The sequence below is a fragment of the Acomys minous genome, assembly GCF_964271855.1.
Source record: "Acomys minous genome assembly, chromosome: 9".
Taxonomy (NCBI): Eukaryota; Metazoa; Chordata; class Mammalia; order Rodentia; family Muridae; genus Acomys; species Acomys minous.
Window position 1 is genome coordinate 92219838 of NC_140490.1, and position 13230 is coordinate 92233067.

Below are 13230 nucleotides of genomic sequence, written 5' to 3' on the forward strand. Positions count from 1 at the left end.
AGGGAATGGCTGAGTGTGCACAAATGATGTGAAAGTCAAGATGGAGGGATGATACAGGGACTGTGGGAAACCTATGTGGTCTTCATGGGATTCACAGTCCCACTAGGAAGAGGGACGCACCCCAGGGCCGGGATGCCTAAATCTCAAGCTATGTCTAGTGTGTTTCCCCTCCCTGGAATGCCAAGCCCAGGTGGTAAGTATCTATTCTTCATTTAAGACCCAGGACACATTCTTATAGCTTCTAGAAACCTTATCAGTCCCTTAGTGTTTTCAGGGGGAAAAACTTTCCAGACTAGGTTATGTTTCTTTCTTTCTTTTTTCTTTTTTCTTTTTTTTCTTTTTGGTTTTTTGAGACAGGGTTTCTCTGTGTAGCCTTGGCTGTCCTGGACTCGCTTTGTAGACCAGGCTGGCTTCGAACTCACAGCGATCCGCCTGCCTCTGCACCACCACGCCCGGCTACAGACTAGGTTATGTTTCATTTCTTTATTGTAGCTAAAGCTCTGTGATCATACTGTGCAGACTGCTCTTTCAGACAGTGGTTTGCAATGTCACCCCCCTCCTCCACAGTCTTCCTGTGCTCCACCAAGAGGTGGAATCTATGCTTTTTTTCCTTTGGATTCTGCCTCAACCAACACAATGCGGTGAAAGGAACTGCTCTAGCAATATGCTACAGAAATGAACATCATCAACCTTGGGATTCGGCCACCAAGTGACAAGGCAGCCAGTGAGATGCATGTACGGAAAGAAAACTAGTGGGACTCACCTCAGTGTGGTGTCCAGTGGCACAAAGGGACTGTCCCTGCCCAACTGCAGATCTGAGAGCAAACTAAATGTTTGTTGTTCCAACCCACAAGTCTTGGAGTTGGTTATTATGCGACAATAGGTACCTGGGGCATTTATTCCTTTTTGGGTCTCCAGCGTCTGGCAGATTTGAAACATGCATTCCTAAGGACTATAGGGAGTCAAGGAGTGAAGGGAAGGACTGTAGGGAGTCAAAGGGGTGAAGGGAACTTTCTTTTATTCTGTGGAGCAAAAGAACTTTCACCTTGTCTGCCTGTTCCCCTCCCAGTAAATGGCAAATTCAGGATGTTTCCTTATGTAGACTCTGCCAGTTGCTGACTCCCAAGTAAAAGGATGGGGCTGGGGGGAATTCAGCTCTGCCCTGAACAGAGACAATTAACTAATGTTTGCATAATGCTTGTTATCAAAGTGGTGAGTCTCAGGAAGAGTGCTGCAGGCAATTTACCCATCATGCCTGGGCAGAGACTTGGAAAGAGATCCAGTGCCCCCCCTTAATCTTCTCAAAGGCAGGCGCTAGAGTTGCCTATATTACAAAGCAAAATCTTTTGAGTTTTACAGAGATGGGTGTGGCACAGCCTTAAGCCGAAAGGACACCTCCTCTGTTGATTCTGTTAGCTTGCTGCTGCTTTATGTTTTGCTGCCTTCCTCCCAGGCGCCTCCTGCCACCCCCAGCTGATCCCTCCTCAGCTTTGTTAATGAGAAGCTGGGCTTATATTTCTACCAATTTCCTTCCCTCTGGGGTTTTTGGTTAGAGTTGGAATCTTGCAGTGAAGAGAGTTCAGGTGGGACTTGCAAGCTGGAAAAGGAAAGCTCTCTCTACAACACACCAGAGGGATTCAGTTGCACAGGCATGTGAGAGGTCAAAAGCAGCCCCCGTTGGTGTCTGAGAACCTATGCCCTGTGCCTGGCACTCGGATCTGAAGCGACCATAGATTCCCTGTGGCCATGTTTCAGGCGGAAGGAGCTGGATGTGATCTCCCTCACTTTGTGGTCCTGGCCTTTTCACCAGCGTCACAGAATCCACACTAGACACTTCATTACTGGAAGACAGGATGACTGACAATCCTGAATAATTTCAACCATAAGAGGCACTAGGGGAGAATTTCAGAAAGGAAACTTGGGGTACACCGACAGGTAGACACGAGTGCGTAACTTACATATTGGAAACTAGGCTTCATTACAGCCAAGGGCAGGTTAGGGAGGGATTGCATCCAGCTGGGGCCTCCAAAAGTTTTGACACTGCTCATGAACTTAATTTGTCTACTGCTCTGTGCCCTGTAAGAGTTCCTCCAGGTCTCCTAGATTCCAGCCAAATCCTCTAACTCCCCTGTTTAAGCCCCCCCCCCAATTCACCTCTACTGATTTATCCTACGTTCATATGTGAGGGAAACACAATGACAGGACGGTCTCAATAGCTGCCTTTGAGAGCCAGGACTATGAATGTGAATTTTCGTCCTCTGTGCTCAGTTTCCCCATTATCATAAAGACTTGCTTGAACTCCGAAATGAAGCATTAGCTCTTCATAATTCTGTATGTTTCCCTACAGTTCTGTCACATCTGGACACATGGATTTGTTTCATGTTTCACTATCCTCAACAATAGTGGGCGTCTGAAAGGGATCTGATGAATGAATGAATGAATGAATGAGTCCATTTAAAAATCATTGTCCTTAGATGCAGCTGACTACTCTTGAGTTAAGCCTTAAGCCCCCACCCCTACCCCCAGTCCCAGCATTACCACTTTTACAAATAAGAATTATCAGACTTAGCGAATGAAATTCACCTTTAAATTTCCCATTTTTTTGTTTAAAGAATGATACCCAGAGGATCATGAATTGACAGTTCTCCAGACTGCTTCAAAGGTTTTTCAGTCTCTCTGTTCGTTTATAAATAGTTGGTGTCCGTTCAATATGTCTACTTCGTACAGTTTTTGGCAGTTAGGCTACTAAGATGTAATTAAAGGGAGAAATGAACAAAATGATACTGTGAAGGAAGGACTTCAGTTCCTTTTGGATGTGGCAATACGATGCTTCCACGTGGTATACAACGACAACAATGCGAAATGTGCTTTCCCCCTCAAAAAAAAAAAAAAAGAGTCCAGTTTAGAGCTCTGAAGGGATCTTTCCAACTGTGTGTCTTCTTGTAGGACGTAACACTAGTTCGTAACACATTTCCAGATCCTCTGCTGTGACTTGGAAAATGGATATTATTTTTCCATTAAGCTGTGCTTTGTGTGTGTGTGTTGGGAGAACACGAATGAGTCATATAAAATTATGTATTGATTTAAGATAATCTTTTGAGCCAATGAGTTCAAGGTAACTTTGTACCGGTCATCTTGACCTGGCAACAGAAATGTTTTGATTAAACTTTTTCTTCCTAAATAAACAAAGGGAGTTAAGGTCCTTAGAGCTTTAAACTGAACTCAGAAATTAAGCTGGAAATCAGAGTTAGGGGAAAAGAGGAAGAAAAAACACTTCTCTGCCCCCCCCCCATTACAATGTTATTGAAACAGCCCAAAGAAGCTGATAGCGACAAGAATACTGTTTCTATGGGTTAATGTGAGACAGTAGTAAGTAGGCTGAGTCCTGATAGAGAGCTGCTTAACCATGAACAAATCTCTTGTTTTCTTAGACACTGCATCTTCCACTTTCCTGAGACACAAATCAGGGACCCTCAAATCCAAGAAGACACGGGGACAAAGATGAATGCCTGAAAAAACACACACACACACACACAAAAACATCTGACCAGTGGATGAAGCCACTCCCTTCTTATGATGACATCACTAGCGGTGATTAAGTCCTTAATGTGAGTTAGACGCTCCTAACAAGGAGCATAGAGCTCAGAAGTCACTTTATCTTCATAAAAGTTTCATGGAGTAGGAATCATATGTCAGTTATTAAATGAAGAAATTGAGACACAGCGGTTAAAAAACCTCACCTAGTCGTTGGTACAGAAGTAAGCAGATGAAGAGCGTTTATCTGGCTTTGAGAGGCCATTCCTAACTTTGATCCTACTCTTTTTCTCAAATAAATAGGCTTTTCTTCTGACTCATTAGTCATCGGTTCCGCCGCGTGAACCAGTTGCTTCCCTGGATGAATCCACAGGCTGGTTTCATCCACCTTTAATCCCTCTCGATGCCGTAGACACAACAAGAAGCCACAAAATAAATGGATCAGGTGTTTTAACTTGGTGAATCTTAGTCAAGGTCAATCCTTGTTGCCCCTGTCCATCCATGCTAGGACAAGTAAAAAACGGTTAGAGACTTACAAAAGGTGTCACTAGCACCAGCAACAGAGAGATCGCGGTTGCTGCTAAACATCCTACAGTGTGCAGGACCCACAACAAAGAACTAGGCAGCCGCAGGTGTTTCTAATATTGAGAAGCAACAGGATTGAACTGACTGGAGATACTTCCACACAGCCATAGAATTTAGCTATTCACTAGGCTGGAGAGATGGCTCAGTGGTTTAGAGTATGTGTTGTTCTTATAGAAGACCAGGGTTCAATTCCCAGCACCTACATGGTGGCTCATGATCATCTGTAACTCCAATTCCGAGGGATCTGGCACCCTTTTCTGACCTCTGCTAGCACTAGGTTAAAAATGTGCACATACATATATACAGGTAAGACATACACACACATAAAATAAAACAAATCTAAAAAGATAAAAATAAACAGAAAGCAGCTATTCGCAATCTTTTGTACCGAATTTAAACTTCCATAGCTAAGCACTGGACTAAGTTTCTGCTCTTAAACAAGTTACACAAGCCATATGGAGCCCTTCACTCTAAAGTGTAGTATCCTAAGTTTAGAAGAAAAAAAAATTAGCAGATTAAAACAGAATCAATGGCCAGTTCCACAGCTCCTGCTCTCTCTATGTGCAGCAAGGATCCCCTGAGTTATGCAATTATTAAGACCTTTGCCTGGGCTGTCCAGATAACAAGGGTTTGACAATTCTGGTGTTAATATTAGTGGTAACAGATACTACTGGTGCTCTGTCCAGAAGGGTTGAAAAAACAGAAGCAATACCCGCCACCTCCACAGTCTTCACCCAGCGACTGCCATGGGGACTCTTGCCTTAAAAGTAGTCCAGGTCTGCTGTGCAATTTTTGATCCATAGCTTCCTTGTAGGATGAGGTTGAAGCTTGTGACAAGCTCCTACAGGATAACCCACCTTCCTTCATCACATGGCTCTTCTCCATAGGCCATCACATGTGGTGCTTTGAATAAGAATGGCACCCATAGGATTGTGTATTTGAATGCTTAGTCACCAGAGAGTAGCACTATTTGAAAGGATTAGAAGGATCAGGGGGCGTGGCCTTGTTGGAGGAAGTGAGTCACTGGGGGTGGGCTTTAGGTTTCTAAAGCCCATGCCAAGCTCAGAGTCTCTCTCTTTCTGTCTATAGAGCAAGATATTTTTTTTCTCAGCTACTGTTCCAGTCCCTGCCTATATGCTGCTATGCTCCCCACCATGATGATAATAGGACCTCTGGAACTATAAGCAAACCCCCAACTAAATGCTTTTTAAAGCTTCCTTTGGCCATGGTATCTCTTCACAGCAATAGAATAATGACTAAGACATTCCTTCACAGCTATCTAGCTAAAATAGACTCTTATAGGTTACAATGCAACTGTAACATTAGCATTGGCCATAACCTGTTATGGTCATTTTTTATTACTTAAGAATATGCCCCACCCCTCCACTCAAGGGACAGGAGTTATGTAAAGATATGTGGAAAGGAAGCAAGAACCACAGATCTTTAGGGATGTCTGCTTTGAGATCCAGAAATGTGTCTATCATCTGTAAAACTATAATTTTATATATTGCTTTGTGATAGTCACAAAGGAAAAACCAGCATCAATCCCCAGAAGACAGCTGAAGAGCCATCCTGAGCAAAATCCCAATGATGTAGGAGTAAAAATAAGTACAAGAAAATTGAAGATTTATGCTATTGGGTATCCCATGTGTAAGGTCACTTAATTCTCTTACCAATTAATGGGGCACTATCTTGCCTTCTTTATCAAATGTATGAAACTGTGGTTTGGAACATCTGCATAGCTTAGCTGTCCAGGACGACTCAACTCTGCCACGACTGCATCAAGGGTCAAATCCACAACTACTTGAGGTAAAAAATGCATATGAACTACAGTTTGGAGGGCTACCAGCTTTGCTATTCACTCTAATTGTCTTGGTTCCCTTCCTCCCTATAACCCTAGCTGTCTTTTCAGCTGTCCAGCCTCCTTGACCTTGACCTTCTCCTTTCACACACAGCACAAGGGTTTAGCTCTTCTGGGCCTGAGCAAGGTTACCATTTAGTCTGAATCATCTTGTCTGATAAATTCAGTGCTTTAAAATGTGTGAAAACCTCAAGTCGGGCATGGTGGCACACACCTTTAATCCCAGCACTCAGGAGGCAGAGGCAGGCGGATGGCTGTGAGTTCGAGGCCAGCTTGGTCTACAAAGAGAGTCCAGGATAGCCAAGGCTACACAGAGAAACCCTGTCTCAGAAAAACAAAAACAAAACAAAAAATGTGTCACAATCCTCAATGATAGTATTTCTATTATCATTTCAGGGGGAAATGTACAATAAACTCAGTCCTGAATGTGCCTGTTTTTTTTATCCTGAGAGATTGGAGAACCCAGAAATTGTTTTGACCAGCTTTTTTATTTTGTGCATTTTAATTTTTAAACCTTTAAATTTATCACCATCACCATCGTCATCATGATCACCATCATCACTATCATCATCATCATCTGTGTGTCTGTGTGTGTGTGTCTGTTTGTGTGTGTGTGTGTGTGTGTGTGTGTGTGTGTGTGTGAATGAGTGTGCACACCCTGGCTTGCACATGGAGGCCAGAAGATAATTTGTGGGAGCTGGCTCTCTCCTGCCATTTTGTGGGTTCTAGGGATTCACCTCTGGCTCCTGTAACCACTGAGCCAGCTCACAGGCATGCACTTTAATTTTAAAAGCTTACTATACTCACCACTTTGGAGGATAATATATTTGAGTGTGACTCTGGGCATGGGATTGTGCATAAAGTGAAGGGTTGGTTAGCTACAGGCACAGGGAGGACATCTTTAGGTGCACATATAGGGGAGGGAGATGCTGTGGGAGAAACTTCTGGTCATCCTTTTCTTATTCTCCAAACACACTCCTCCACATGGCATGGCCCTTTACTCTTCCCATACAGCAGTGTACCATCCCAAATGGACACACAGACTAGCATTAAGGCAATGCTATTCCCCCATCTTAAATAGAAAGAGAACTTGCTCTTGATTAGATGTCTCTGCTTTGCACTAGGGCGGAGGAACCGGAAACAACTGCTTCTATTTGTTGTCTCCATGTATTTTACTCCCAGCCTGAGCTGCAGCTGCAGCTTTGGCCTTGACTTAGTCCTTGGCTTGGTCTTTGTTTTTTTTTTTAAATTTATTACATATACATTTATCTTATTACACATATATGAAATGAACTACATACAGCCTTGGCTTTTGATTGGCAGCCTGAAGTCCTTGGCCATATAGCAGGGATCTGCTTCCCAAGCTTGGGGTAGACAGCGGAGGCAAGTCAGAAGGGTCGGTGGTTGAGACCCCTTGGCATGTTGGGTTTAGCCTAACGAGTTTTACAAAGGCCTGGATAAGCTTGGCGTGCGCATCGCCTTTGAATTGTCTGCATGCTCCTCAGAAACTTAGAGGCCACTCCCTTTAGAGACCCCTATCTTTGTGATGAGGGTTTCTTGGTGCCATTTCTGTGCTATTGCTGAACCTGGTTGAATGTTCTATAGCTGTCAGATGTGATGATGTCCGAGTAGTGACCTGCATGCAGCTGCCAAAGCAGCTAGGACCTGAAAAGTCCTTTAATGCTAATTTTATCTCCACATCTCCAGAGAAATGTCTTTCTTGGTTTACTTATATCCTACACTGATAATCCAGTGACTCACATTTCAACTTGATCTTCTTGATATTTGCTCCAACAAGAGCAACACGGTCCGTTGATACCTCCCTTCTGAACTACTTTTGCCCATACAACACAGCCTCTGGGTTTTCTTCCTATTTTTTCTTTAGGCTCCTTCTTATTTTTTGTCCTTGGCTCTCTTTCATCCTCACATTTGAAACACTGGTATGTTCCATGTTTCATCTTTGAGCCTCGTCTCTATTCGTAGCCATTCTTTTGGGGGAATCTTTTCCAAGTATATATTGCTAGCTTGGACCGCGGCTCAAATTCTAGACTCTTCTATCTGATGTCTCTGCTGGAATGTCACAGACTTAACAAGTGGACAGTGAGATATATTTTCCACAGTCCTGTAAATGGAAACTTCTTTCTTTTTGGTTTCTCAGATAAACAATGTAGCATAAGACTCTCTCTCCTCTTTACCCACCTCTCTCTATAGAAAGGTGTTTCTAGACACCTAATATCTATCTATCTATCTATCTATCTATCTATCTATCTATCTATCTATCTATCTATCCATCTATCTATCTATCTATGCATCCATCCATATGTGGGATGCCTAGAACTCATAATGTAGGCCTGGCTGACCTTGAAATCTCAGAGATTCACTTGCCTCTCCTTTCCAGTTGCTGGGAATAAGTGTGCTACCACGCCCAATGACTTCCCTCCAAACTGTTTACTCAACCTGTCCTCATTTCCACCCGTTCTACTTTTGAGCCTGATCACTATGCTCTCTGCTGCTAAGTACTTTGCGAAGAAGCTATCTGTGTCTTAGATTTTTTTTTTTTTTACAGCACATCCTCTAGTTCCCCCACCACGCCACCTTTCCCTCTGAGCATTCTTATCTGAGTGGGCAGGCAGCCAGAGTGAGCTCCTCACAGAACTAAAGACAGAGCTCTGCATTCTTGTGCTGAACCGTCTTCATGGCTTCCCATTGCTACTCAGATAAAAGCTAAATTCCCGCCATCTCTGCTAAGCTCCAGCATCACCGAGCTTCCACGCGCTCGCCGGTCAAACAGCTGACTATCTTTCTCGTTGTTCACTGGACATCTCAATGAATCAGATGTGTCGTGGGGCCTCTGCCCTTGCTGTTCTGTTTGTCTGGAAGAAAGGGCCACCTTTGGAAACATCTAGAAAATTTCAAGCTCCTCTCAACACACGCTTTCCTTCCTTCCCTCACAGGTAGCTCACATATTGGTTTATTTATGCCATGTTTGAGTCTTCCGTAAGCAACGTCTGTTGTCTTTATTCATGGCTGAGTCCCTAGTGTTCAAAGCAAGGCCTGTCACAGGGTGAAATGCAGATAATGTTGGTTGAATGAATGAACATCATCCAGGTGCTTTGATTTATACAGTTAGAATTATTTTATGATGGTTTTAATAACAGGGGTCTTCTCTTATTTCTCACATGACTGATGGGGTCAGGAGAAGGGCATGCTCCATGAATACAACGGTTCCTAACACATTCTAAAGATTTCATGGTATTCACAAGTTAAGTAATAATATAAAGAAAAAGAGATGCCCTTACAAATGACAACTCAAAAACACAGCAAAGGATCAATAAGAAACAGGATTAAAAGAAAAATATAATCAATATATTAATACCATTAGTGTATTAATATAGAACAGAACACAACATACAACATCAATTTATTAATATGTATAATATATTAATATATAATAAATATAAATTGATTATATGAGAATAATATTGATACCAAAAATAAACTAATTTGGACTTACTCTTACTTAGAGAACACTGCTATAAATTGCTTTCTCTGGATTCATGTGAGATTGTAGTTACTGAACGTTAAAGACTCAGTGTGAAAACTTGCTAGTTAGACCTTGGCAAAAGTTTAAAGATTAAATTTTAATGTGATGTCCTCACATGTATCATGAATGAAAGATTTTCACTTGTTTGATGTGTGTGTAAGTTTGTACATGTGTGTACATATGCATGTGGATGTGGTCAGTGTTGGTGTTACCGCCCCCTGCCCCCCAGTCACTCTATACCTTGCTTTTGAGACAAGGTCTCTTTCTGAGCTTGCAGCCCACCACTTAGTTATTGGCTAGATTAGCTGGCTCTGGGAATATGTTTGTCTCTGCTCCCTTCCCCCATCAAACCATTAAACACACATACACACACACACACACACACACACACACACACACACACACACACAGAGAGAGAGAGAGAGAGAGAGAGAGAGAGAGAGAGAGAGACAGACAGACAGACAGACAGACAGACAGACAGACAGATAGACAGACAGAGAGACAGACAGAGAGACAGAGAGAGACAGAGAGAATCATGCTCAGATTTTTACACGACCACTGGGAATTGAACTCAGGTCCTTGCTCGCACGGCGAGCACTTTCTCCAGCCCTGAGGATTCTGTGGTGTTTCTAGACACCTGATGTTAATGGAGATAAGGTTTCTTATGCTACACTGAACTACAGAGCCTGTCTTCACCCATCTGGAAACTCAAACCTCATTCCGAGATACAGCTTTTCCATAATTTTGGGTATGATGGGGACAAAGATGTCAATAATACCAATAATTTATAAGCTATGCTCAGTGCCAACCATTTCAGATGTGCATAGATTCACGCAAAGTTCCTTGTGGCTCTTTTCTCTTTCATTCTTTGCTTTGTGTCTTATAACAGGTTGGAGCAACTCCTGGAGGCCCAAATTACTGTTAAAATGGCTGTCTCTCTGCTATGACTGTTGGTAAAGCACTTGGTTTCCCGAAGAGCATTCCTGATGGCTTCCAAGTCTAATAAGAGAACAAAACCACAGATGCCTCTGAGGGACGTTTGACTTCAGTTATGACTTCCTACTGCCCTCTAAGCAAGGCAACCTGCAAACTCCTCTTTTTCTGCTGAGCTGGCTGAGGACACGGGGCATGTGAAGCAAGCAGGGATGTTGCACATTGGGGACACATTGTGCGGTGTACGCACACTGTGGGAGTTAGGGCAAGACTGGATTCAGAAGCTGCTTGGGAGAAAGGTTCCCCAAAGAGGCCTGTCTGTCTGCTGGCAGTGTACAGAGGACTACAAGGGAAATTACAAGTAAGGAAGGCACAACCCAAAGAAGAAAAATGTAGGCAGTGAGAGAAATGCTCACGGTGTCTCGTTTTTAACTTTTGCTCTATGGTAATCATCTTTCCACCTACTTTTTTTTTCCTGATGCACATCGAAATGAACACCAGCTGTGGACAAATTTAAAAATTACAACAAACAAAATTAACCAGGATACAATCCAAATCACACAAGCAGCGCACCCGCCAAGCTGTGGGCACACGTCACGGCATTGCCACAACTGTAGAGCAGGCTGAGCAAGCCTCAGCTGCGGGCCTCCACTACTAGCAGCTAAATACCACAGTGCAGATGCTGGAGACACGAGGAAGGCTGGTATGCAGTTGAGTAATACATATTATCTAGAATAGGATTAGGCCTTCTGACTTTGAATGAATAACTCATGAAATGATTTTGCAACGAGCTATGCAGAGGAAGCCTAGGCAAGATTTAAGAGCAGTCCTGAGGCTTAAAATACCAATCTTCCATTAATTGCACAGAGCTCTATATTTTGATAGGCATCAAAAATTTTGACAAAGTCAGAATGGAGTTTCTTTTTTTTTTTTTCAGATTATGTGGATGTGATGATCTTTCTTTTTTTCTTTTCTTTTTTTTTTTCATATAAAAATCCTGCCACTTAGCCATAAGGCTATAGGACAAAGTTTTGCCTTTTAAGAACAAATATAATGTGCTATGCTCTGTTGGTCAGCATACAAAAGCTTTTCGGGAACCCCACAGTGACAGTGAAAGGATGACATTTAATTCAGTTTGCTGTGTCAGGGAAAAAAACCGCTTTTGCCAAACTGGCCCCACTCTCCCAGGATAAGAACGGATTTACCTTAGGCAACACTCAAATCTCACCATTTCCCCAATTTCTTGTTGGAGATGTTTCAGAAAAATACTGCTTCTGTCCTGAAGGATGCTCAAGGGACGTGGTCAGTCTACCGGGCCTGGGAAAGTCCCATTTATCCTCTGTCTCCCAAGATGGACATAACCAGTGTGGGTGTAAAATGCCTCAGATACTGGGTGCCTCAGAGCAATGAGAAACCTGGCTGTCTGACTTCAGCGATCTATCGCCTCAGCCTTGAGCGGCAGAGTGGATGTCCTAATTTGTCAGGATGTTTTTCTTTTTGATCACACAAGCTTCGCGCAATGTTTAGGGGGAAATCTAAGAGTCACATAACTCATCTAACAGGCACACACATACATACACAGTGCTGAATGCACAAAAAGCCCCCCCCCCCCCCGCCGGGCAGAGCCTCCTTTTTACTTAGTTCTTCTGCAAAACTCTCCATGCAGAGAAGACCAGGGGGAGGGGTGGGAGGAGGGGGAGAGGAGGAGGGAGGGAGGTGAGGGAGGGAAGGAGGGGGTAAGCTAACGGTTGAGCTGGGAACCCCAGTAAGAAACAATCTGAATGTTTGTTTGTTCATTTGTTTTAAACTGCAGTTGTTTTAATAAATTCTAGCTGAGTGGTCTCTCCCCATTCCCCAAATGGCTGATCTCTTCTTGAGTACAAAGATGTCCGAGTTCTTTGTAGTTCCAGAACAAACTGTAACTGTGGCCTCCAGAGGGGGCTGTTTACATATGATTCAAAGTTTTCTTTACCACCACCTATGATCAGACCGCTCCGTTATATACGTAGAACAGCAGGCAGAGTGGGATTGCAGGTAAGTAATCATAGCTTAAAACAATCCAGTTCATTGGGACCAACCATGTCACGAGTCATCTGACGCTAACATAAAAATTGCCTCTAAAGAGCAAATTGTGGTTCAAAAGCCCAACAGTGGGAAGGGACATCCCCGAAACACTGAAAACAGGAAAGTAATTAAATAAAATGTTCTGCTAGCATGCCCAAGTGTTATTTAAAATGTTGATTATTTAACGTGCAAACATGTCTATGCGCATGTGTGCGTTTGTGTGTGTGTATTTCCATGAAAGAAAAGTATTTACCTCTTTCTCCATTTGTAATCCCTCTGCTCTAATATTTCTCTCAAACACTTCTCTCTTTTCAGTCTGAGGGTTGGATTTTCTGTACACAAGAATGTAGTCAATGCGACACTTTCCGTCTCTAAAGTAAAGTCCATTTGATTTGTTCCGTTCTCGCACTGTCTGCGAGCAAAGAGAAAGAGACAAGGGTTCAAGCCAACCGTGAGCCTGACCTACAGGTGAGTAATGTTACAAGAACTAAAACTAAGTGAACTTTCCATGCTTTTTTTATTAGAAGTTTGTGTGCATAAACACGAACAAGAAACAATAAAAAAATTGAAGATGCAGCCAGGAGCGGTGGAGCACACCTGTAATCCCAGTACTCAAAGGCAGAGGCAGGTGGATTCTGAATAAACTAAGTTGTGTTGAACATTTTTTTTTACAGGATAACAAGTCAAAGAAGGCTTTATGACACAATTT

General features: G+C 42.9%; 1 protein-coding gene across 7 annotated transcripts in view; it reads right to left on the reverse strand.

The window, feature by feature from the left end:
* ANO4 (anoctamin 4) overlaps nucleotides 1–13230 on the reverse strand; it is a 381965-nt gene that overhangs the window by 145108 nt on the left and 223627 nt on the right. For 6 of the 7 annotated variants that reach the window (XM_084795290.1, XM_084795289.1, XM_084795288.1 and 3 more), the window contains one exon: nucleotides 12775–12933. The exons of the other annotated variant lie outside the window; for it this stretch is intronic. In XM_084795290.1, the coding sequence (XP_084651416.1) occupies nucleotides 12775–12933 (159 nt within the window). The remainder of the gene's footprint in view (nucleotides 1–12774; nucleotides 12934–13230) is intronic. 7 annotated transcript variants of the gene reach the window in all.